A 26,791-nucleotide genomic window follows, 5' to 3' on the forward strand; every position below is an offset into this window, starting at 1 on the left:
ATTAACCCACTACTGCAGTGAAGAAACAGGTTAGCACAGGTATAGATGTATATAAGTAGGGAAAGGGGCCATCATGTCCCCGCATCTGTATGTACAAGTCTGTTAACACGTCTGCATGAGAACGTGGAGGAGATATGCGAGAGGAAAGAAGGTCAGGTCCATGCGTGGTGACGACCCTCAGTAACGAAGTTATGCCAACGGACACAGATCACAAAATTTGGCCTCGAAGAGTGCAGTGGGCAGGAACGAAAAGCAAAATGTGACATTTCTAGACATGAAGGCCACGGGCTGTTCTCTGGGCAGGAAGGAAGGTTAGGTATATCAGCTGCGTCCAGTCCCTCCGCTGGCCCGTTCTTCCTCCCCCGCCGTCTCTGCACTGGGTCTGAGCTCCTGCTATGGGAAAGAGTACTGGTCCCCTCGCTGGACGCCAGCCCACTCTCGGACCCCAGGTCACAGGACAGCCAGTCGGCATCCACCTTGGCTGCGACCTGCTGGATGTCTCCTCTGCTGAAGCCAAGCTGTCTGGACTTGGTGGCAATGTGATGACAAAGCTCTTTCACCTCACTGCTGGAGAAAGAGAAACCGGGTGTGAGGTTATACTGCAAAGCTGAGAGGTGGTTTCTTATCCCTAAGTTCTCAGAAAAGGGCGGAGGGAAACATGCAGAGGTTAAAAGAAGGTGTCAGAAACAATCACTGTCCAGGCAAAGTTCTTGAAACAAGATTCTCGCATTTTAAAAGGACAATAGCTGAGATTGGCTGCCATAAGATTTGGTTGCATCTCCTCTTTCCATAGAGCATGGTCGCTGCTAGACAACTATCCTGTGACTTGTGAAGGGAATTAGCTCTCTAAAGTATGTTATGCATACTGTCCTGTTTTATTTTTATCAGCTCACTGACCTGTATGTTTTTTTTTCTTCTTCATTGTTCCATATTATATGCTGTTATATGTTTCTATAAATATTATGTTGCTTTCAAATCAATAAATAAAGTTAAAAAAAAAAAAAAAGGACAAGACCTCAGTCGTCCTTAGTTGGCTAAACAAATGCCACTAATTTGACTTTAAAATTTTTCTTTTGCGTGTAGTGTATATAAAATACTCAATGAAAGAAAGGAATATGAGTTTTAATTTAGTACGGCTCCTGATAAAGCCGGAGGGTGAAACAGTGGCCTGTTGATTCAAGCACTTTTGCCTGGACATTGTTTTTAACACATATTTTTGCAAAAGGTTACTCTCGTTGCGTGTTTGAATGGCATTTCCAAGAGGCAATGATACTGCTTCTTCCTGAAACCAAATCACTTAAATTGGACAGATATATCACGGTCCAGCTGTTCAGTCAATCACATGGCTGGATTAACTGATGCCCTTCATTTCCTGCATTCGGACAGGGAACGGTATGGGAAGTCAGAGGGGCTGGGAGGGACAGCACAGCTCATTCACCATCAGGTATATCCAGCATGGGCTACTATCTCACAGCAGTGGCATAGCCACAGGTGGGCCTGGGTGGGCCGGGGCCCACCCAACAGCAGCACACATTTAGTGGTAGCTGGTGGGGATCCCAAGCTCCGCCAGCTGAAGACCCTCCTCCTGATGGTGCTGAAAACATTGCTCTCCGCTTCAGAAGTCTGAGCTTCCTAAGCTCAGTTTTCAGCGCATGCCTGCTGCAGGCTGCCAAGGTAGAGAGCAGTGTTTTCCTACCAGTTGGTGGGGGAGGGGGGGGGGGAGAACACTTATGCCCACCCACTTCTTGTCTAGGCCCACCCAAAATCTGCTGTCTGGCTACGCCCCTGTCTCACAGTCTGCTTCTCCAGGGCAGGGAGGCATCAGTCATTGCAAAAGAAAGACCACAATTCCCTACTCAGGCCTGGTAGCCATTTTGAAGCGGCACTGACCCTTACAGATGTCCAGTCAGAACTGACTGTCCAGCTGACCCGGATTTAGGCTCTGGTAAATGACTCCAGCTGCCGGAGCCTTCCCCGCTGCTGCTATACCTCAATTTAGCCTGTGGACATAGCACTCCATCTCCCACACGGCAGAAGTAACAATTCCTAGACCTGAATTTAGTGCATGGCCTCTGCAAGCCCTCCTGTGCTGACAGGGCCCTGCAGCACTCTGACTGTAGTACCAGGAAACCCATATGAGTGAAGGGGAAAGAGCATCGCAGGTTCCTGTCAGTGCAGGAGTGCATGCCGGCCCTACGCTGATTTCTGGTTTAAGGCGTCACTGCTTCTGCTCTGGACCAACCACCACTGTATGCACAAAAGTAAGGATTATATCTAGATGGAGCGACCGTGGAGGGAGAGGAGAGGACGCCCCTCCTACATCCTTGCCTATAAGCACCTCCGCTTAAAATCCAGCTCTAGCATCCAGTGTTAATTTACTAATGAGCCGATGATCAGAAGCCCCACGCTGTTCCAAACAGCGCTCTAAAAATAGCGGCGGAACAGCGAAAGGCTATAAAACGCCCCTATGATCAAAGCTAATAGCGAACAAATTTTTGTACGCTATTAGCTCTGATTATAGGAGTACTTCTCTGACCATAGGGGTACTTCTGCGGGAGGATTATACCTGGGCATGCGGACAAAGCACAATCCTGCAGAAGTTGTTTGACAGGTCCGGGCTGTCAAAAGTTCGGATCTGTCAAACAGCAGAAGAGGTTTGACAGGTCCGTCAAACCTAAGCCCGCCCACCTCCCAAACAAAAAATCTGGAGGTCCAGTGGACCTCCAGGTCCCCCACCCCCACAGCACAAAAACCCTGGTGGTCCAGTGGGTCCGCTATCTTCCCCCCTCCCCCCACATCAAACAAAAATGCGCTGGTGGTCCAGTGGGACCGCTATCTGCCCCCTCCCCCCAGCAGCCTACTCTCCGTAGTCGTAGTAGTGGGAGGAGGAAGGGACTAGCACTCCCTCCCTCCTCCAGGCACCTTCCCAAAATGGTGGCATCCCGTCCTGCCCGGTGCATCTTGGGATGCACTGGGTGGGACTTAAGTTACGGGTTAAGCCCCATCTGGCATATCCCGGGATGCACCGGGCAGAGTGGGAAGGTGCCTGAAGAGGAGGGAGGGAGTGCTAGTCCCTTCCTCCTCCCACTACTACGACTACGGAGAGTAGGCTGCTGGGGGGAGGGGGCAGATAGCGGTCCCACTGGACTACCAGCGCATTTTTGTTTGATGTGGGGAGGGGACGCTAACCGTCCCACTGGACCACCAGGGTTTTTGTGCTTTAGGGGTGGGGGGCCTGGAGGTCCACTAGACCTCCAGATCTTGTGTTTTTGACAGATCGGACTTTTGTGAAACCTCTTCAGTGGGTCTCCCTCATTAGCAAACCTTAATGCCAGCTAGCTGGCATAAGGTTTGCAGTGGTAGCAGCGCCCTTGTTTGGCAAGCTGCGCGCTGATCATGAGGGATGAATGCGGGAGACCCTTGCTTGCATGGCAAGTGCGTTATTACACGTGCTCACCAGCTGTGATCATCTGGCAGGAGCAAACACAGGCGCTATTATGGCGTTATTGGCCTCTAGCGCCCGTGTTTGCGTCTGATCATCGGCCCATCAGGAAAGGTGATTCAAGGCTTCAGGTGAACCTCATACTGGTGAAAACGGAGGAGCACACACCTCTGTGGGAAGGCTGGGCTGCTTACTGAGGAGCACCTTGACACCGTACAGCTTCTGGGAGTTCCTTCTCAGCGGCAGCTTCCCGCCAAATCCCTCCACTCACTGTCTGTGCCATCAGCTGTAGGACAGAAGTGTCCAGGCTCAACCAGTTGGATGGTAACCTAGAGAAGAAGAAACAGAAGTCAGTTTTCTGTCTAGGGATGGACACAAATGAGTTTCTTCCTTCTTCTCAGGCTCCACACAGACAGACATCAGGGGGGTCCCTCCCTCAGATCTGAAACAGATACAGGAGTCAACCCTCAGGCCCCTGACAGACATAGGCATCAGCAGCTTTCTCTCAGATCACAGGCAGGCACAGGTGTCAGGCCTCCCCTCCGGCTCCACATACTTATTGGAGTCAGCGACCAACCTCAGCTCCCCCCCCCCCCCCCACTCATACATATACAGACATCATCTCTCTCTCTCTCTCTCTCTCAGATCACAAGCAGGCATGGGTATCAGGCCTTCCCTCTGGCTCCATACACAAACAGAAGTCAGCACACCTACTTCAGGCCTGGGCGTATCTGCATGGGGCCACAGGGGCCTGGGCCCCCGCAGATTTTGGCCTGGACCCCCCTACCGACGACCCTCTCCATCCCCCTCCCGCCGCCAACCCGTCGCCGATCTTTGCTGGCGGGGGGCCCCAACCCCGCCAGCCGAGGTCATCTCTTCCGTTGCAAGCTGCAAAGCTTCCTGTTCTTCTGAGTCTGACGTCCCAGACTCAGAATTTGAAACTGAGTCTGACGTCCTGCGCGTTGTACGTGCAGGACGTCAGACTCAGAAGAACAGGAAGCTTTGCAGCCTGCAACGCAAGAGATGACCTCGGCTGGCGGGGGTTGGGGTCCCCTGCCAGCAAAGGTAAGCGACGGCAGCGGGGGAGGGTTGGCGGCGGGAGAGGGGGGTGGAGAGAGTCGTTGGTGGCGGGGGGGGGGTCTGGCAATGGCGGGGGTAATTGGTGGCGGCGGGGGGGCTAAAATGTGCCCCCTCTCTCTGGCTCTGGCCCCCCCTACCGCCCGAGTCCAGATACGCCTCTGCTCCATACACAGAGGCATCAACCTTCTCACCTTTCCCTCATCCCACCTCACTATCCCTAGGGATTTACCCCCTCACTCTATAGATTTGGCAACTAAAAATTCTAAGAATACTAAATTTTCTTTGCGAGTGAAATTGGCAAGCAACTCCACACAGACGTTTAACTCAATGGATGACATAGTGGAAGGTGTTCGGATGTTTGCTGTGTTTCTGCGCAAGGCGTGTCTGATTGCCAAAATACATATTGTACTACAGTCGATACAAACGGATCCACCCACATTGAGTCAATGGTGTAATCACATGGATGAGTTATTACGAATGGAGCACCTATCAGTAACATAACATAACATAGTAGATGACGGCAGAAAAAGACCTGCACGGTCCATCCAGTCTGCCCAAGAAGATAAATTCATATGTGCTACTTTTTTATTTGTACTGTCCTCTTCAGGGCACAGACCGTATAAGTCTGGCCAGCCCTATCCCCGCCTCCCAACCACCAGCCCTGCCTCCCACCACCAGCTCTGGCACAGATCATATAAGTCTGCCCAGCACTATCCTCACCTCCCAAGTACCAGTCCCGCCTCCCACCACCAGCTCTGGCACAGACCCTATAAGTCTGCCCAGCACTAGTCCCGCCTCCTAACCACCAGCCCCAGCACAGACCGTATAAGTCTGCCCAGCACTATCCCCGCCTCCCAACCCCACCTCCCATCACTAGCTCTGGCACAGACTGTATAAGTCTGCCCAGCACTAGTCCCGCCTCCCAACCACCAGCCCCAGCACAGACTGTATAAGTCTGCCCAGCACTAGTCCCGCCTCCCAACCACCAGTCCTGGCACAGACCGTATAAGTCTGCCCAGCACTATCCTCACCTCCCAAGTACCAGTCCCGCCTCCCACCACCAGCTCTGGCACAGACCGTATAAGTCTGCCCAGCACTATCCTCACCTCCCAAGTACCAGTCCCGCCTCCCACCACCAGCCCCAGCACAGACCGTATAAGTCTGCCCAGCACTATCCCCGCCTCCCAACCCCGCCTCCCACCACTAGCTCTGGCACAGACTGTATAAGTCTGCCCAGCACTAGTCCCGCCTCCCAACCACCAGCCCCGGCACAGACCGTATAAGTAGACACAGAGGGGCATAATTGAACGAAAACGCCTATCTCCATGGGCGTTTATCTCCGAGAACGGGTCAGTGAAGGGGCGGACCGAACCGTATTTTCGAAAAAAATAGACGCCCATGTTTTATTCAACAATGTGTGAGCTGGGCGTTTTTGTTTTTCAGCGATAATAGAAAATGAAAGCGCCCAGCTCAAAAACGAATAAAGCCAAGGCATTTGTTCGTGGGAGGGGCCAGGAGTCGTAGTGCACTGGTCCCCCTAACATGCCAGGACACCAACCAGGCACCCTAGGGGGCACTTTTACAAAAACAAAACAAAAGGTAAAAGAGCTCCCAGGTGCATAGCACCCTTCCCTTGTGTGTAGAGCCCCCCAAATCCCCCTCAAAACCCACTGCCCACAAGTCTACACCATTACTATAGCCCTAAGGGGTGAAGGGGGGCACCTACATGTGGGTACAGTGGGTTTGGGGGGGTTGGACGACTAATAAGCATTAAGCAGCACAATTGTAACAGGTAGGGGGGGATGGGCCTGGGTCCACCTGCCTGAAGTCCACTGCACCCCCTAACAACTCCTCCAGTGACCTGCATACTGCTGCCAGGGAGCTGGGTATGACATTTGAGGGTGAAAATAAAAATGTGTGAAACATCATTTTTTTGTGGTGGGAGGGGGTTAGGTACCACTGGGGGAGTCAGGGGAGGTCATCCCCGATTCCCTCCAGTGGTCATCTGGTCATTTAGGGCACTTTTGGGGGCCTTATTCGTGAAAAAACAAGGTCCAGGAAAAGTGTCCTAAATTCTAGCTAAAAACGCATACTTTCTTCCCATTATCGCTGAAATGCGCCCATCTTTGTTCGGCAGATAACCACGCCCCAGTTCCGCCTTCGCCACACCTCTGACACGCCCCCATAAACTTTGTCCGCATCCGCGACGGAGTGCAGTTGAAAACCCCCAAAAATCGGCTTTCGATTATACCGCTTTATTCGTTTTTGTGAGATAAACGTCCATCTCCTGATTTAGGTCGGAACTTGGGCGTTTTTCTCGTTCGATTATAAGCTGGACAGTAGGCTAGAAATCCGAGAAACGTTTTGAAAAATTGGGACACATTCTTGACCACATTGGCAGCGAGAGTTCGATCTGCTATGCTGAATGACTTAAGAGGTTTAACTTTCCTCTTTTGGTTCGATAGAGCAAAAGGACAAATGAGACCACCACAGTGACAGTTTGATCCAAGTGATCCAATTTGATAGTTAAATCAACTGAAAATTGTTTGATCAGACTGTATCATTTCTGGTCATACCTAGAGAACTTTTTTTGATACAGCACTTGGCTGACTCACTGGGACTTATATATTTAGGTACATAGGAGGATGGGGCAATACATGGAAAAACAAAAGACTATATTGTAACGATGGGCTGCATCTCACTGTGGCAGGAAAAAAAAATCCTTGGGGAGAAATTCAGACAATATATGTCTAGGCATTTAAAGAGAGAATAGTCAGGGGAGGGAAATACCAAATTCATTCACTACTGAATACCAATTACTACTACTACTATTTAGCACTTCTATAGCGCTACAAGGCGTACGCAGCGCTGCACAAACATAGAAGAAAGACAGTCCCTGCTCAAAGAGCTATGTAATAAAAGTGAGCCAAGTATAGGACAATCAAGCCATTGTGACATCACTGATGAGGTTGGCTCTTATTGGTGGCCTGAGGCATTATGACATCACAATATCACCTCTGATTACAAGAGACTACTACTACTACTATTTAGCATTTCTATAGCGCTACAAGGCATACGCAGCGCTGCACAAACATAGAAGAAAGACAGTCCCTGCTCAAAGAGCTACAGTGGTGGAAATAAGTATTTGATCCCTTGCTGATTTTGTAAGTGTGCCCACTGACAAAGACATGAGCAGCCCATAATTGAAGGGTAGGTTATTGGTAACAGTGAGAGATAGCACATCACAAATTAAATCCGGAAAATCACATTGTGGAAAGTATATGAATTTATTTGCATTCTGCAGAGGGAAATAAGTATTTAATCCCTCTGGCAAACAAGACCTAATACTTGGTGGCAAAACCCTTGTTGGCAAGCACAGCGGTCAGACGTCTTCTGTAGTTGATGATGAGGTTTGCACACATGTCAGGAGGAATTTTGGTCCACTCCTCTTTGCAGATCATCTCTAAATCATTAAGAGTTCTGGGCTGTCGCTTGGCAACTCGCAGCTTCAGCTCCCTCCATAAGTTTTCAATGGGATTAAGGTCTGGTGACTGGCTAGGCCACTCCATGACCCTAATGTGCTTCTTCCTGAGCCACTCCTTTGTTGCCTTGGTTGTATGTTTTGGGTCATTGTCGTGCTGGAAGACCCAGCCACGACCCATTTTTAAGGCCCTGGCGGAGGGAAGGAGGTTGTCACTCAGAATTGTACGGTACATGGCCCCATCCATTCTCCCATTGATGCGGTGAAGTAGTCCTGTGCCCTTAGCAGAGAAACACCCCCAAAACATAACATTTCCACCTCCATGCTTGACAGTGGGGACGGTGTTCTTTGGGTCATAGGCAGCATTTCTCTTCCTCCAAACACGGCGAGTTGAGTTCATGCCAAAGAGCTCAATTTTTGTCTCATCTGACCACAGCACCTTCTCCCAATCACTCTCGGCATCATCCAGGTGTTCACTGGCAAACTTCAGACGGGCCGTCACATGTGCCTTCCGGAGCAGGGGGACCTTGCGGGCACTGCAGGATTGCAATCCGTTATGTCGTAATGTGTTACCAATGGTTTTCGTGGTGACAGTGGTCCCAGCTGCCTTGAGATCATTGACAAGTTCCCCCCTTGTAGTTGTAGGCTGATTTCTAACCTTCCTCATGATCAAGGATACCCCACGAGGTGAGATTTTGCGTGGAGCCCCAGATCTTTGTCGATTGACAGTCATTTTGTACTTCTTCCATTTTCTTACTATGGGGCACCAACAGTTGTCTCCTTCTCGCCCAGCGTCTTACTGATGGTTTTGTAGCCCATTCCAGCCTTGTGCAGGTGTATGATCTTGTCCCTGACATCCTTAGACAGCTCCTTGCTCTTGGCCATTTTGTAGAGGTTAGAGTCTGACTGATTCACTGAGTCTGTGGACAGGTGTCTTTCATACAGGTGACCATTGCCGACAGCTGTCTGTCATGCAGGTAACGAGTTGATTTGGAGCATCTACCTGGTCTGTAGGGGCCAGATCTCTTACTGGTTGGTGGGGGATCAAATACTTATTTCCCTCTGCAGAATGCAAATAAATTCATATACTTTCCACAATGTGATTTTCCGGATTTAATTTGTGATGTGCTATCTCTCACTGTTACCAATAACCTACCCTTCAATTATGGGCTGCTCATGTCTTTGTCAGTGGGCAAACTTACAAAATCAGCAAGGGATCAAATACTTATTTCCACCACTGTATGTAATAAAAGTGAGCCAAGTATAGGACAATCAAGCCATTGTGACATCACTGATGAGGTTGGCTCTTATTGGTGGCCTGAGGCATTATGACATCACAATATCACCTCTGATTACAAGAGACTACTACTACTACTATTTAGCATTTCTATAGCGCTACAAGGCGTACGCAGCGCTGCACAAACATAGAAGAAAGACAGTCCCTGCTCAAAGAGCTTACAATCTAATAGACAAAAAATAAAGTAATCAAATCAGTTAATGTGTACAGGAAGGAGGAGAGGAGGGTAGGTGGAGGCTCAGTCCACCAATAAGAGCCAACCTCATCAGTGATGTCACAATGGCTTGATTGCCCGATACTTGGTTCACTTCTGAAATTGTGATGTCATAAGGGAAAGGGAAATGGGACTTGATATACTGCCTTTCTGAGGTTTTTGCAACTACATTCAAAGCGGTTTACATATATTCAGGTACTTATTTTGTACCAGGGGCAATAGAGGGTTTAGTGACTTACCCAGAGTCACAAGGAGCTGCACTGCACTAACCAATAGGCTACTCCTCTACTACTACTATTACTATTTAGCATTTCTATAGCGCTACATGGCGTACGCAGCGCTGCACAAACATAGAAGAAAGACAGTCCCTGCTCAAAAAGCTATGTAATAAAAGTGAGCCAAGTATAGGACAATCAAGCCATTGTGACATCACTGATGAGGTTGGCTCTTATTGGTGGCCTGAGGCATTATGACATCACAATATCACCTCTGATTACAAGAGACTACTACTACTACTATTTAGCATTTCTATAGCGCTACAAAGCATACGCAGCGCTGCACAAACATAGAAGAAAGACAGTCCCTGCTCAAAAAGCTATGTAATAAAAGTGAGCCAAGTATAGGACAATCAAGCCATTGTGACATCACTGATGAGGTTGGCTCTTATTGGTGGCCTGAGGCATTATGACATCACAATATCACCTCTGATTACAAGAGACTACTACTACTACTATTTAGCATTTCTATAGCGCTACAAAGCATACGCAGCGCTGCACAAACATAGAAGAAAGACAGTCCCTGCTCAAAAAGCTATGTAATAAAAGTGAGCCAAGTATAGGACAATCAAGCCATTGTGACATCACTGATGAGGTTGGCTCTTATTGGTGGCCTGAGGCATTATGACATCACAATATCACCTCTGATTACAAGAGACTACTACTACTACTATTTAGCATTTCTATAGCGCTACAAAGCATACGCAGCGCTGCACAAACATAGAAGAAAGACAGTCCCTGCTCAAAGAGCTTACAATCTAATAGACAATCCAAGCAATAGGGCCGAAATTATGGAACACTTTGCCTTTAGAGCTGGGAACATTAAGAGAACTTGATCTAGTTAAAAAGGGTTTGAAAACATATTTGTTTGAACAAAGTTATGCCGTTGGCTAAATAAAACTGCAAAAGATTGGAAAACATCATGATGAGGAGTTTTCGCCTGTTCAGCTGAAATAAAATGGGAGAGGTTTTTTTTTTTTTCCTCTTTTTGGTTGTTGGTATTGACCTGGTTGTTTTTAATTGTTTATGTTTTAATTGTGATCCACCTAGAACATTTGGATTATGTGGAATATAACTACTGTAAATCAGTAAATAAATAAGTCAGTCCCTTGGGGGGTGGGTCAGCCACAGGAAGGGAGACTTAGAAGGGGTCAGAGACCGGGGAGATAAGCTGGTGATCCTGAGATAAGAAGGAACTCCCTGAGCTGGAAGTAAGGACCAGAGAAAGTGGTGGGTGGGTGGACAGGTATAAAATGTTCTCTCTGCCCCTCCCCATCCCCCCAGCACCCCCCAACTCAAAATACTACTACTACTACTACTATTAAACATTTCTATAGCGCTACTAGACTTACGCAGCGCTGTACAAATTAACATGAAAAGACAGTCCCTGCTCAACAGAGCTTACAATCTAAATTGGACAGACGAACAGACAATATAAATGCCTTAGCTGATGGGGATCCCTAAGAGCCCCGCCAACTGAAGACCGCCTGCTCCGGTGGTCAGAACGCCTACCAAGCTCATCTCTTGGTGGTGTTTACCTTACCCACCGCTGACCTCCCCCCCCCCCCCACATGCTCAGTTTTCATGCATGAACAGGGCCGCCGAGAGGGGGGGCAAAATTCCCCGGGCCACCAAGGACGGCCAGGCGCCGGAGTCTCTCGCCCTCTCCTGCTCCCAGGCCGCTGGTGCCGCAGTCCCGTCGCCAGCTGCCTACCCTCAGCTCCCTTCTGTCTGTCATCCGACCCCCTGCATTAAAAAAAAATCTCTAAAGCAGCAGCGTAGCACCTTCTCTGCGAAAGCGGCAGATCGCCTCGGGCGGGCCTTCCCTCACTGTGTCCCGCCCTCCTCTGACGTAACTTCCTATTTCCGCGAGGGCTGGACACAGTGAGGGAAGGCCCGCCCGAGGCGATCTGCCGCTTTCGCAGAGAAGGTGCTACACTGCTGCTTTAGAGATTTTTTTTTAATGCAGGGGGTCGGACGACAGACAGAAGGGAGCTGAGGGTAGGTAGGTGGAGACTGGGAACTGTGGCACCGGCTGCCTGGGAGCAGGAGAGGGAGGCGACAGCAGTAGCGATTGAGGGGTGGAGGGGGGGGGGTGCGATCCTTGGGGGGCTGGGCGAGGCGATCCTGGAGGGGGGCGCGGCCTTGCCCCGGCTCAGTATCTCGGCGGCCCTGTGCATGGGCTTTGCCACCAAATGCTGAGCTTAGAAGGAGTTCTGACTGCTGGAAGACAAAGTCTTCAGTTGGTGGGGCTGAGGTTCTTCACCAGCCACAGTAAAGCTGCTGGGTGGGCCCCTGCCTACCTGGACTACCCATGGCTATGCCACTGATCCATAGAGAGTTTCGAAGGAGCCTGCAGACAAGCAGGCTCAGCGTGGAGAAGGCTGACTCCCACATGCTGTCGGGAGAATGGAGTCATGTACGCAGGAATTCCTGTTTGAGGAAGGAGCAGGGGTGGATTTAATACTTTGGCAGCCACAGGCAGGGCCAAAGAGTGAGAGCACCCGGGAACCTGGAGGGGGGCCAAATACCCCTTTGATGTGGCCCTAAGACAAGAAGGGACAGACGCCTCTGGAATGGTTGTACCAAGAAGAAAATTTGATAAAGGTCCGCACATCAGTAAAACAGCAGCTAAGGTTGGAGAAAGAATCCAAGGTTTGGGCAGAATGACATCTGGGTGAGCAGCTGGAGAACCCAGAGCGCTGTAGCAGTACTGTTTCTGCAGGGAAAGAGGTTGGGAGCGTGTCCCTGAACTTATTTTGCATGCTGGCAATCTGATGCCCCCTGCAGATGAGGGCGGGAGTAGCCTAATAGAGCGCTGGGCTGAGAATCAGGAGCCCAGTTCAAATCCTGCTCCCTGTGATCCTGGATAAGTCACTTAACCCCTCCGTTGCTTCAGCTACAAACTTATGCCCAGACGATCAAAAGCCCCATGCTGTTGCGAACAGCGCTCTAAAAATAGCGCTTGAAGAACGCGGGGCTTTACCACCCCTATGATCAGAGATAATAGCATGCAAACTTATGCACGCTATTATCTCCGATCATAGGGTAAAGTGCGGGAGGATTGTCATCCCACACTTGTTTGACAGGTCAAGCACATCCCAGGATGCACTGGGCAGGGCCGGGCACCGCCATTTTCCAGGTGGCGCTGGAAGAGGAGGGAGTGTACTATTCCCTCCTCCAACAAAGGTATGGAGGAGGGCTGCGAAGGGTGCTAGACCACCAGGTTGGGGGGGGGGGCTTGGTTTGTGGCCTACTGGGCCACCAGGGCTTTTTGGGGGGGATGCGAGGGGAGATAGGGGGGCTGGAGATCCGGTGGATCTCCAGCATCCCTATGAACTTGTGTCGGGGAGGGGGTCGGGAGGACTGGAGGTCTGCTGGACCACCAGCCCCCATGTTGCTGGCTTGGGGTGGGGGAGTCGGTTCCTGCTCCTGCGGGGGGGTTCTATTGGGGGGAGTGGGGGCCTGCTAGTACGCAAATGCATGCTGGACAGGACTCAGCATTCCTCCTCAATGGTCTGCAAACCCTAATGCCAGCTCTGAACTGGCACAGGGTTTGCCGCGGCCAGCGGGCCAATGTTTGGTGCGCTGCCTGCTGATCATTGGGGAAGAATATACTTAGCATGCATTTGCCTGCTACATGCGGTAAGAGCCCTGTTTAGCATGCATTTGGCTTGCTAGTTGCGGTCAGAGCCCGCAAGCGCGCTAATTCACGCGCTCAGGGGCTCTGGTCATAGGGCAGTAGCAAACACAGGTGCTAATATGGCCCTAACAGCCTCTAGCGCCCACATTTGCTTCTGATCATCGGCCCATTAGATTGTGAGCCCTCCAGGGACAGGGAAATACCTACTGAACCTGAATGTAATTCGCCTTTACTGCTGAAAAAGGTGTGATCTAAGTCTGAATTATTAATAACTAGTAAAAAAGGCCCGTTTCTGACAGAAATGAAACGGGCGCTAGCAAGGCTTTCCTCGGAGTGCGTATGTTTGAGAGAGAGTGTGTGTGTCACAGAGAGAATGAGAGAGAGACAGAGACAACGTGTGTGTGTGTTTGTGTGAGAGAGAGTGTGTGAGACAGAGTGTCTATGTGTGAGACTGTGTGTGTGTGTGACAGAGAGACAGAGTGTGATAGACAGGGAGTGTGTCAGAGAGAGTGTATGTGAGAGACAGTGAGTGAGTGAATGTGAACCCCCACCCCCCCTCTCGAAGCCCCCCTCCCAACCTCCACCTCTCTGGTCTCAGGACCCCCTCCCCACCTCCCTCTCCCCTGCCCCGCCTCCAGCCATCCATGTCCAGCGAGCCTCCCCTCCCCCGGCGCATCAAATCCCCGTCGCCACCCGCACCTGCCAGTGGTAACGCTGTCCGGCCGCTGCTGCTTCTCCTGTTGAGCAGCAGCGGCCGCTACAAAAAGAAAAGAAGCGATAAATGTCTTTAAACCCAGCCCAAATCATTCGCAAATGCCCGAGTCTTACAACGCAGTCTCTGCAGCCGCTCCTCCTCTCGCCTCCACGTCACTGCCCCTGGAGTAAGACCCCAGAGGAGCGCAGTGACGTGACAGGCGAGAGGAGGAGCGGCTGCAGAGACTGCGTTGTAAGACTTGGGCATTTGCGAATGATTTAAGCTGGGTTTTAAAACATTTATTGCTTCTTTTCTTTTTGTAGCGCCCGCTGCTGCTCAACAGGAGAAGCAGCAGCAGCCGGACAGCGTTACTACTGGCTTCTGCGGGTGGCGATTGGGTTTGATGCGCCTGGGGGGGGGAGGGGGTGTTGATGAGCTTCGGGTGGGGGGAGGGGGTGTGTTGATATGCCGGGGGGGGATTGGGTGATGCGCCGTGGGGGGGTTCTGTGGTGCCGCGCTTGTAGTTTTTTGATGCGCCGCTCCCTGCCACTTGCTCCGAAGTGGCAGGGAGTGGCGCACTGACAGCTGATTCCCAGGCAGGGGGAGGAGTAGGGAAACACACGTGTTTCCCTACTCCTCCCCCTGCCTGGGAATCAGCTGTTAGTGACGTCATCCTGGCTACGGAACCTAGCTCAGCAACTCCAGGAGCCATGGACACAGGCAGTCCCACCTTAGAACGTTGGTGGTGAGAATTATTATATAGGATAATAAAAATAATAATCCTCCATTGCCTCCGTATGCAGTTAGACTGTAAGGCCTTTGTGGACAGAGGGATACCTACTGTAAGTGAGTGTACCTTGCCCTGAGCTGCAACTGAAAAGGGCACAAGCTAAATCCCAAATCTTATCTGAAGAATGAGCAAAGTCACTGTTTTCCATCCCACTTAATGAATTTGATCAATGAATCGGCCGACCAGTTTCTAACCCGGTCTATTGTTTTAGGACCCACCCTTAGGCTGCTCAGCTTGTTAACGAGCCCCCTTCTTGAGGCACTGAAATCTGGCCTCTCCCATAATCTCAATCCTTAGCTGTCCAACCAGATTTGTTGGATACCTCGGCTGAATCCAAGCTCTTACCCATCCTGTGGAACTTAGAGAGACAAAATGTGAGAAAAAAAAAGGAGGTAAAAACCTCACGATACCGTGAGATGCGAAACAAAAAAAAGTGAGGAGAAATCTAGGAGGTTGCCAAAAAACTTTTATTGAGTTTCTAAAAACGACCCGACACGGCCGTGTTTCGGCCCTAAGGCCTGCCTCAGGGGTCTTGTACAATCTATATGAAAAACATAGTGAAAACAACTAAGAAATAATACATAGTAAATGAATGTATAAATTAAATTTAAATAGATGTTTTGTTTGAGGTTTTACATTCCATTTACATCTAATAATTTGCAATGTGATTTTATTTAAATTTAATTTAAACATTCATTTACTATGTATTATTTTTTAGTTGTTTTCACTATGTTTTTCATATAGATTGTACAAGACCCCTGAGGCAGGCCTTAGGGATGAAACACGGCCGTGTCGGGTCGTTTTTAGAAACTCAATAAAAGTTTTTTGGCAACCTCCTAGAATTCTTCTCACTTTTTTGTTTCACAGAACTTAGAGAGACAGACAGCGAAAGGAAACTTGTGCGAGTTTATCTCTGTCCTTCAGCCCCCTACCTGTTCGTCTGTCGAGCTTCGCTCTGCAGTTTTCTGGAACCAAACAGACGCCCCCACTTCAAGGCCTGGCCATTCTCGGAAGGCGCCGCCTCCGCCTTCTTGTCTTTGTGAGGCTCTGCCTGTTGCTCTTTGCTCTGCTTCAGTTCGCTTAGTACCGAGTCAGGTGGGCTCCCCATCCACGAGGGACGGCTGATCTCCTTTGGCTCCTTCTTTCCCTCCTTATTTGCGCTCAGCGCTGGCTCCCCTTCCCCTGTTGGCACTTCGGCGACGGGGCACGCCTCAGCCCCCTCCACGACTCCCTCTCTGGGGAGAGGCGCTTTCCTGCCTTCTGTAGGTCGGGCTGCAGCTGCCCCTCCTTGCTTCTTCTTCTTCTCATGGCGGACAAACATTGGCCCCTCGGCCGACCCTTCAATGTACACCTGAGAGCTCTGCATGAGCTGATACCACCAGCCAGCCTGCTTGTCTCTCTTCGCTTCCCCTACCTTCTTCGCCTCTTCTTTTTCACTCTCGCCAGCCGCCGCTCCCACTCTTTTGGCCCGTTCCTCCGCCGCCTTCTCCACGCCCGGGCTCTGAGATACCCTCTCTGTGGGGCTCCAGCCCCCGCTGTCCTCGCTGCCAGCCCGCGTCCTCATCAACTGCAGGGTGGAGTGTACGGAGAGCTGCAGGCCTTGCTTCACCCGCAGCTGCTCCTTCTTCTGTTGCTGCTCTCGGCCCATCTGCAGCAGGTGGTGCTCGAACAGGAGGTCCAGGTCAAAGGGCAGGAGCGAGAGGGGCTGCAGCAACAGGAGCAGCTCCTCAAAGAGGGCCTGGCAGACACTGTGGGAGAGGGACAGGAAGCCGACCGGCTGGTAATGCGTCCAGATAATATCTGCAGGGAGAAAAGAGAGACAGATAGGGGGAATCAGTGCAGACAGCTCTTCTGTAAATGCTCCTAACCTACTATCATGGACGTATTGCCCCCCCTGATATTCAAGAACCACATGGTAGCTGACCATGGAAAAAATACAACACACCAAAAGGCGGGAAGACGGCTCAACAAACGATGGGACTTGATACTGCCTTTCTGTGGTTATAGTCAAAGTGGTTTACATGGTATATACAGGTACTTATTTGTACCCAGGGCAATGGAGGGTTAGGTGACTTGCCCAGAGTCACAAGGAGCTGCAGTGGGAATTGAACCCAGTTCCCCAGAATCACAGTCTGATGCGCTAACCACTAGGCTACTCCTCCGTTCCTTACTCTTTCGGATTCTGGAATCTTGCTATTCTTTGGGGTTCTACATGGAATGCTGCTACTCTTTGAGATTGTGGAATCTTGTTAATGGGACTTGATATACAATCTTTCTCTGGTTTTTGCAACTACATTCAAAGCAGTTTAATTAGTATATATAGGTACTTATTTGTAACTGGCCAATGGAGGGTTAAGTGACTTGCTCAGAGTCTGGGAATTGAGCCCAGTTCCCCAGGACCAAAGTCCACTGCACTAACCACTAGGCTACTCCTCCACCCCTTGGGATTCTGGAATCTTGCTATTCTTTGGGGTTCTACATGGAATCTTGTCACTCTTTAGGATTCTGGAATCTTGTTAATGGGACTTGATATACCGCCTTTCTGTGGGTTTTGCAACTACATTCAAGGTGGTTTACATGGTATATACAGGCACTTATTTGTACCCGGGGCAATGGAGGGTTAGGTGACTTGCCCAGAGTCACAAAGAGATACAGTGATACCTTGGTCTTCGTCGATAATCCGTCCGAAAACAATCGGCGAAATCCAAAACCGACGAAAACCGAGGTAATTATTTGCATATGAATCACTGAGCAGGAGAATGCGTGGGTCGCCCTTTGTTTTTGCAAAATTAGCAGCGAGGTCACGTGAGCACGCCGACAAAATCTGAGGCAACCGACGAAATCCGAGACAAATTTTTTTCAGAAAAAAAATCGATGAAAACCGAAACCGATGATAACTGAAGTCAACGAAAACTGAGGTATTACTGTACAGTGGGAATCAAACCCAGGTCACCAGGATCAAAGTGTGCTGTGCTAACCACTAGGCTACTCCTCCATTCCTTACTCTTTGGGATTCTGGAATCTTGTTAATGGGACTTGATATACTGCCTTTCTGTGGGTTTTGCAACTACATTCAAGGTGGTTTACATGGTATATACAGGCACTTATTTGTACCTGTGGAAATGGAGGGTTAAGTGACTTACCAAGAGTCTCAAGGTGTCGCAGTACAAATTAAACCCAGTTCCCTGGAATCAAAGTCTATTGCATTAACCACTAGCCTGGGATTCCGGAATCTTGCTATACTTTGGGGTTCTACATGGAATGTTGCTACTCTTTGAGATTGTGGAATCTTGTTAATGGGACTTGATTTACTGCCATTCTGTGGTTTTTGCAACTACATTCAAAGCAGTTTACATAGTATAAAAAGGAATTTATTTGTACCTGGGGCAATGGAGGTTAAGTGACTTCCTTTTTTTCATGTAGTATATAAAAGTTGCATATAAAAAAACTCTTTTGTTGTATGTTACATAAAGGACTGGACTTTTTATACATCCTTTAATTCAATAGACTATCAGGCATCATTCACTGTAGCTGTTCAGTTCCAGTTGCCGGACAAACCGCTGCAAGGTCAGTGCCCCTTTTTCTACTTCTACAAGTACATTAACCGTTCCGTTGTCTTATATATACATGAACTTTTCTGTTTATTCACAACCATTTTACATTCATAGTATGTTTACATTCTACTTTTTATACTTTGTATTTTGTATTACTGGTCATTCCCACTGCAGCTCCTTGTGACTCTGGGCAAGTCACTTAACCCTTCATTGCCCCTGGTACAAAATAAGTACCTCAATATATGAAAACTGCTTTGAATGTAGTTGCAAAAACCTCAGAAAGGCGGTATGTCAAGTCCAAGTTCCCTTTCTCTTATGACATCACAATATCTGAGCCAAGTATCGGGCAGTCAAGCCATTGTGACATCACTGATGAGGTTGGCTCTTATTGGTGGAATGAGTGGAGGAGTAGCCTAGTGGTTAGTGCAGTGGACTTTGATCCTGGGGAACCGAGTTCAATTCCCACTGCAGCTCCTTGTGACTCTGGCCAAGTCACTTAACCCTCCATTGCCCTTGGTACAAAATAAGTACCTGAATATATGTAAACCGCTTTGAATGTAGTTGCAAAATCCTCAGAAAGGCGGCATATCAAGCCCCATTTCCCTTTCCCCCTTTCCCTTATGACATCACAATATCAGAAGTGAGCCAAGTATCAGGCAATCAAGCCATTGTGACATCACTGATGAGGTTGGCTCTTATTGGTGGAATGAGTGGAGGAGTAGCCTAGTGGTTAGTGCAGTGGATTTGATCCTGGGGAACTGTATCGGGCAATCAAGCCATTGTGACATCACTGATGAGGTTGGCTCTTATTGGTGGAATGAGTGGAGGAGTAGCCTAGTGCTTAGTGCAGTGGACTTTGATCCTGGGGGATGGAGTTCTGTCTTGTCTGTCTGCTTTACTTAGATTGTAAGCTCTTTGAGCAGGGACTGTCTCTCTATGTCAAGTGTTCAGCGCTGCGTGTGGCTGGTAGCGCTATATAAATGTTAGTAGTAGTAGTAGTAGTAGTAGTTCGATTCCCACTGCAGCTCCTTGTGACTCTGGGCAAGTCACTTAACCCTCCATTGCCCCTGGTACAAATAAGTACCTGAATATATGAGAACTGCTTTGAATGTAGTTGCAGTATATCAAGTCCCATTTCCCTTTCCCCCTTTCCCTTATGACATCACAATATCAGAAGTGAGCCAAGTATCGGGCAATCAAGCCATTGTGACATCACTGATGAGGTTGGCTCTTATTGGTGGAATGAGTGGAGGAGAAGCCTAGTGGTTAGTGCAGCGGACTCTGATTCTGGGGAACTGAGTTTGATTCCCACTGCAGCTCCTTGTGACTCTGGGCAAGTCACTTAACCCTCCATTGCCCCTGGTACAAAATAAGTACCTGAATATATGTAAACCACTTTGAATGTAGTTGCAAAAACCTCAGAAAGGCGGTATATCAAGTCCCCTTTCCCTTATGACATCACAATATCAGAAGTGAGCCAAGCCATTGTGACATCACTGATGAGGTTGGCTCTTATTGGTGGAATGAGTGGAGGAGTAGCCTAGTGGTTAGCATGGTGGACATTGATCCTGGGGAATTGAGTTTGATTCCCACTGCAGCTCATTATGACTCTGGGTAAGTCACTTAACCCTCCATTGCCCCTGGTACAAAATAAGTACCTGAATATATGTAAACCGCTTCGAATGTAGTTGCAAAAACCTCAGAAAGGCAGTATATCAAGTCCCATTTCTATTCCCTGTACTTAAAATATAGAACACTCTACCTATTCCCATCAGAATAGAAAACAGCTACCTCAAAGAGGCTAAAAGCCTTTCTGTTCTCAAAGACTGCTTCATAATAATCCATCATGACTTCTACTTCCTAGTATCATCCATTATCCTTTCCTTTAATGCTTTTAGTCTCATGCATTACACCAATGGTCTTTAATGTTTCTCATCCTTCACACTATCTGCTTTTGTCTCACCTAGAATGTAAACCGCACTGAACCCTGGAAAGAGGATATTAGCGGTATACAAGAATTGATTTGAATTGAATTGATTATAACTCGTTTTACCATTTCTATTTATGTGTTATTTTGCATTTATGGTTTGACTTTTTATATTAATTGAAATCCATTTTGGGTTTGCTTTTCTTTGCAGACTCCTGAGGTAGGGTGTGACGGTGCCGAAACACAGTGCCATGTCGAGTCTTTTGTGGATCAGCAACAAAAGAAGAGGGTCATGGGATAGGAGGAAATGTCCTATTGTGGATTAAAAACTGGTTGAAGGATAGGAAACAGAGAGTGGGGTTAAATGGGCAGTATTCACAATGGAGAAGGGTAGTTAGTGGGGTTCCTCAGGGGTCCGTGCTAGGACCGCTGCTTTTTAACATATTTATAAATGATTTATAGATGGGAGTAACTAGCGAGGTAATTAAATTTGCTGATGACACAAAGTTATTCAAAGTCGTTGAATCGCGACAGGATTGTGAAAAATTACAAGAGGACCTTACGAGACTGGGAGACTGGGCGGCTAAATGGCAGATGATGTTTAATGTGAGCAAGTGCAAGGTGATGCATGTGGGAAAAAAGAACCCGAATTATAGCTACGTCATGCAAGGTTCCACGTTAGGAGTTACGGACCAAGAAAGGGATCTGGGTGTCGCCGTCGATAACACACTGAAACCTTCTGCTCAGTGTGCTGCTGCGGCTAAGAAAGCGAATAGAATGTTGGGTATTATCAGGAAAGGTATGGAAAACAGGTGTGAGGATGTTATAATGCCATTGTATCGCTCCATGGTGCGACCGCACCTTGAGTATTGTGTTCAATTCTGGTCTCCGCATCTCAAGAAAGATATAGTAGAATTGGAAAAGGTGCAGCGAAGGGCAACTAAAATGATAGCGGGGATGGGACGACTTCCCTATGAAGAAAGACTAAGGAGGCTAGGGCTATACAGCTTGGAGAAGAGACGGCTGAGGGGAGACATGATAGAGGTATATAAAATAATGAGTGGAGTGGAACAGGTGGATGTGAAGCGTCTGTTCACGCTTTCCAAAAATACTAGGACTAGGGGGCATGCGATGAAACTACAGTGTAGTAAATTTAAACCAAATCGGAGAAAGTTTTTCTTCACCCAACGTGTAATTAAACTCTGGAATTCGTTGCCGGAGAAAGTGGTGAAGGCGGTTAGCTTAGCAGAATTTAAAAAGGGGTTGGACGGTTTCCTAAAGGACAAGTCCATAAACCGCTACTAAACGGACTTGGAAAACTCCAAAATTCCAGGAATAACATGTATAGAATGTTTGTACGTTTGGGAAGCTTGCCAGGTGCCCTTGGCCTGGATTGGCCGCTGTCGTGGACAGGATGCTGGGCTCGATGGACCCTTGGTCTTTTCCCAGTGTGGCATTACTTATGTACTTATTTCTATGCAATTTTTATATACTACATGAATAAAAGCATTATTTTCTTTTGACGTCTCATTGTTCACTGAGCCTTCTTCCGCTTCCTGCTTTTTGCTGCCCTAATATGCAAAACTCTTTGACCAGCCATGAATGGCACCTGGCCCATTAAATGGCACTTAATCGGCTGTCCGGCGATATGTAGCGCAACGCCGGCTAAGTGTGGCAGCCAAATCGAGCTGTACAGATGCCAGGAATATCTTTGGCCTGTTCAGACTTAATCGGCTATCGCTGAATATCGACTTGGCCAGTTAAGTTTAAGGTGGCCAAAAAAAGAACCGGGTATTCAATGCCGGTCATTGACTATCCGGGCTGAGCGCAGGCTCCCTCCCACGGTCTGAATATCAGGTCCTGGAAGGGTAATTTTATAACTGTCTCTGCATCAAGAGGGTGAGAAATTGCGTATTTGTAGTCTATTTTATAAAGACACATAGCGGGTCGATATTCAGCGCAGTTTAAGTGGCTGGACAGGCTTCTACCTCTTGAAACCATGCCGCTACTCAGTGGCACTTAACCGGGCAGCTCTGCCTAATATCGGCTCTAACCACCCAAGTGGAAACTGGGCAATACTGGGCAGGGGCCATATTCAGTGGCAAGACAAAACCACTCAAAAACAAGTTCTAACTCTGACCACTTTGCACTGTGGGTAATGTAGTTCATAGGCAGTACAACCACACTCGCTTGGCTGTGTAAGAACTGTTACCGCTGGTTGTGAGGCTGCCCAGACATCCCTTCTCTCTCTGCCAATCTTGGCTCTCTTGTCTTCCTATCACTCCATGTTCAGTCGTACTATCTCTCTTCTGAGAGGTCAGCCAGGTATGACCTTTCCCTCCTATCTCTAGGACCACCCCTTGATACCCGATGGCAGGCTCCATTCCCATTGGACTCTATCTGCTCCTCCCTGAGCCTGTGCAACCCCCCAACACCTCTTTGTCCTTTCAGCCACGAGGCTTTCGAATACCATCTAGCCAGAGACTTGGAACATGCATCATCTTATGCCAGACAGCTCTGTCCTGCTGAAACTCCCTGTAACGAACCTGGATTTTTACCCTGAAGATATCTCCTCCCAAATGAGATATTGCACATTCCATTCACCTAGCTTTGGACTATTTCTACCTGTTCAACCACCTTTCTCCCCCCCTGCAACACAACTACCTCCCCTCAGATCTCCACCTCCCACAGCCTCCAGATTAAGAAGTCTCTGTATCCTGAACATCTATCTGTGAGTAAATTATCTGTGATTTATTCAATAAAAGAGACTTCATAAAATAATAGAGACTTCAGGTGATTGCTGTGCCAGGGTTATACTCCATGATATTGGGGCTTCTAATTACCAAGCTCCAAGAGTCATGACAGGTATCCCTGGGACTTACTCAGAGTTTTATTTATCTATTTTATTTGTTACATTTGTACCCCACATTTTCCCACCTATTTGCAGGCTCAATGTGACTTACATAGTACCGGAGAGGGTGTTTGCAGACTCTGGTGTGAACAAATACAAGGTGATGTTGTGGTAAGATCAAGTTCATGTGGCACAGCCACATTAGGGCATCGGAGAACGGAAGAGTTGTGTTATGTCCATTACATACTTTAGTTTTGTTGTGTTGCAGAGATCAGGCATTTATGTTGGATCGGCAGGGTATGCCTTTTTAAACAGGTTCGTTTTTAATGTTTTCCGGAAGTTTAGGTGATCGTACGTAGTTTTCAAGGCTTTTGGTAATGCGAAAGTGATATGCAAAACCATTTAACCGGCCACGAACGGCACCTGGCCACTTAACCAGCTATCTGGTGATATTCAGCGCATTGACGGCTAAGTATGGCAGCCAAATCGAGCCGCATAGATACCAGGAATATCTTTACACTGGTCTGCTATGGACATGAAGGAATGGAGGGTTAAGTGATTTGCCCAGAGTCACAATGAGCTCAAACCCGGCTTCCCTTGCTCTCAGGCCACTGCACACCATTAGGGCCTAGTAGCGCTATAGAAATGCTAAGTAGTAGTAGTAGTAGGGTACTCCTCCACCCCAAAGAGAAGTTAAACTCTTGCTGTGATCTTGGCAGCTGCTCACTGTGAGTTCCATAGAGGGGCATAATCGAACGAAAACGTCTATCTCCATGGGCGTTTATCTCCGAGAACAGGTCCGTGAAGGGGCGGACCGAACCGTATTTTCGAAAATAGACGTCCATGTTTTATTTGACAATTTGTGAGCTGGGCATTTTTGTTTTTCAGCGATAATGGAAAATGAAAGCGCCCAGCTCAAAAACGAATAAATCCAAGGCATTTGTTCGTGGGAGGGGCCAGGATTCGTAGTGCACTGGTCCCCCTCACATGCCAGGACACCAACCGGGCACCCTAGGGGGCACTTTTACAAAAACAAAAAAAAAGGTAAAAGAGCTTCCAGGTGCATAGCACCCTTCCCTTGTGTGTTGAGCCCCCCCAAATCCCCCTCAAAACCCACTGCCCACAAGTCTACACCATTACTATAGCCCTAAGGGGTGAAGGGGGGCACCTACATGTGGGTACAGTGGGTTTGGGGGGGTTGGATGACTAAGCATTAAGCAGCACAATTGTAACAGGTAGGGGGGGATGGGCCTGGGTCCACCTGCCTGAAGTCCACTGCACCCCCTAACAACTGCTCCAGGGACCTGCATACTGCTGCCAGGGAGGTGAGTATGACATTTGAGGGTGAAAATAAAAAGTTGTGAAACATAATTTTTTGTGGTGGGAGGGGGTTAGTGACCACTGGGAGAGTCAGGGGAGGTCATCCCCGATTCCCTCTGGGGGTAATCTGGTCATTTAGGGCACTTTTTGGGGCCTTATTCGTGAAAAAACAGGGTCCAGGAAAAGTGCCCTAAATTCTAGCTACAAACAATACTTTTTTTCCATTTTATCGGTGAAAGGCGCCCATCTCTGTTCGGGTAATAACCATGCCCCAGTCCCGCCTTCACCACGCCTCCGACACGCCCCCGTCAACTTTGTACGCTTCCGCGATGGAGTGCAGTTGAAAACGTCCAAGTTCAGCTTTCGATTATACCGTGTTATTCGTTTTTGTGAGATAAACGTCCATCTCCCGATTTAGGTCGGAACTTGGGCGTTTTTCTCGTTCGATTATAAGCAGGATAGTGATTTTGAGATACAGCATTTTGTGACAGGTCCCTTGCAGAATGGCAGGGGGTAGGGGAGTGACCAGTGGCACATTTAGAGACAGAATGTGAATGTCTCTTACAAAATACAAGATTATTAGCTTCCCTACTGCAGACCACACCATCTACTGATATATAGCAAAACCCGATTCGAAAGTGCCAAACCCCTCCGAGAAAAGCTGCATTGCCTCCCAATCAAAGAAAGGATCATCTTCAAAATCTACACTTCGGTCCGCAAAATTATATATGGCGTATTCCCAGGATACATGATAGACCTTATAGACCTACCATTAAGAAACAGTATTGGATCATCACAATCCTACCTAAACCTACATTACCCAAACTGCAAAGGACTTAAATACACAACAACTTACGCTTCCGGCTTCTCCTACATAAGCGCAAAACTGGAATGGACTCCCTAAAGCTGTGAAAACAATCCATGACCACCTGAACTTCAGGAAATCACTAAAAACCACCCTCTTCAAAAAGGCCCACCCCAATGATCCAACGTAAGCCCTTCACCCAACAACACAGTATGACCAATGATCGTACCGGACAATATACAATCTCCATTACCTTCGACCCTCTATAATTACCTCATTCAAGCACTATGTATCCATGTATTTGTTATCAGGCGATTGTCTTGATGGTACTATGTAAGCCACATTGAGCCTGCAAATAGGTGGGAAAATGTGGGGTACAAATGTAACAAATAATAATAACACCCTATCTCATGCAGGGTCTGGGGCAGGAGGACACAGATCTCTTACCTTCATGGTTATACAGGTGATTGAACCAAAACTCCAAGGACCGGATACTGCAAGGCAAGACAACAAGAGAGGGAATTATATCTGGAAATTCAGGGTCCCAATATCTTGACATCACTCGGAGGTAGGGCCCTAGGGACCCATGACATTTATCTCCTATGACCTCAGCAGGTGTGCGTTGGAACGCCAATGACTGTCACCCAGTGAGGCCCCATAACCAGGCATTAGAGACCCTAAAGAGGTCTTCACTCAATTTAAAACACACCACAGTCATAATCAGAAGCCATCTGAACACTGTCTAGTACCGGAACAAACAGCCATCCCATAATAGGCAGTAAACAGCGCCATCCCCATAAGAACACAGCAAGATAGATTTTTTTTAACTGGGTAGATCCCCCCCATCCCACCCTCCCACAGCACTTACTTCAAAAGGCCAAAGATGAAGGCATTGAACCTCATGTTGTGATTGGTCAGCTCAGGACACTGACTTATCTTATTATATAGGTTGTGCAGCACTTTGGTGGACGGACCTAACACAAAGAAAAAGATTAGTTAAACTTAGAACCAAAATCCCAGGCCTGAGAGAAGAGGAGAACAAAGAAGAAACATGAATATCAGCACGGGAATCCTGTGGGGATAGAAGTTGCTGTGGGATTCCCGTGGGAGTACGGTTAAAATCTCTGGCAAATGCCAGAATGAGGCTTGGAAAGCAATGAGAGGCAACTCGAGCACCAAAGTGAGGCTTGGAATTTTTCAAATTCTTAATGGCCTCACCTCTGAATTGTTGATCAATGCTATATCTGTTTCTTTGTTTAGCATTTCATCTCGGTTGTGGAATCAATTAATATTACGTTCTCCTTCTTTGGAAAAGTTTGTTTTTGAAAGCGGCTGCTCTGTCTTCTCAGTTATGGGGGTGTCCCTATCAGGGGCGTAGCCAGACATTGGTGGGAGGGGAGTCCAGGTTAGCCCCCCCC

At 48.3% G+C, this 26,791-nt stretch overlaps 1 protein-coding gene across 2 annotated transcripts in view; it reads right to left on the reverse strand.

Annotated features, from left to right (window-relative positions):
- Window positions 1-481: 481 nt before the first annotated feature.
- Window positions 482-26,791, reverse strand: part of RUSC2 (RUN and SH3 domain containing 2) — a 73,795-nt gene continuing 47,485 nt past the window's right edge. Inside the window, exons 7-11 of one of the 2 annotated variants that reach the window (XM_030192814.1) lie at window positions 26,242-26,347; window positions 25,821-25,867; window positions 15,849-16,716; window positions 3,611-3,771; window positions 482-567 (exon numbers count right to left, since the gene is read on the reverse strand). In XM_030192814.1, the coding sequence (XP_030048674.1) occupies window positions 3,633-3,771; window positions 15,849-16,716; window positions 25,821-25,867; window positions 26,242-26,347 (1,160 nt within the window). In that variant the 3' untranslated portion in view covers window positions 482-567; window positions 3,611-3,632. The remainder of the gene's footprint in view (window positions 568-3,610; window positions 3,772-15,848; window positions 16,717-25,820; window positions 25,868-26,241; window positions 26,348-26,791) is intronic. The other variant, XM_030192813.1, reaches the window with a different exon arrangement.

This window comes from Microcaecilia unicolor, chromosome 2, assembly GCF_901765095.1.
Source record: "Microcaecilia unicolor chromosome 2, aMicUni1.1, whole genome shotgun sequence".
NCBI lineage: Eukaryota > Metazoa > Chordata > Amphibia > Gymnophiona > Siphonopidae > Microcaecilia > Microcaecilia unicolor.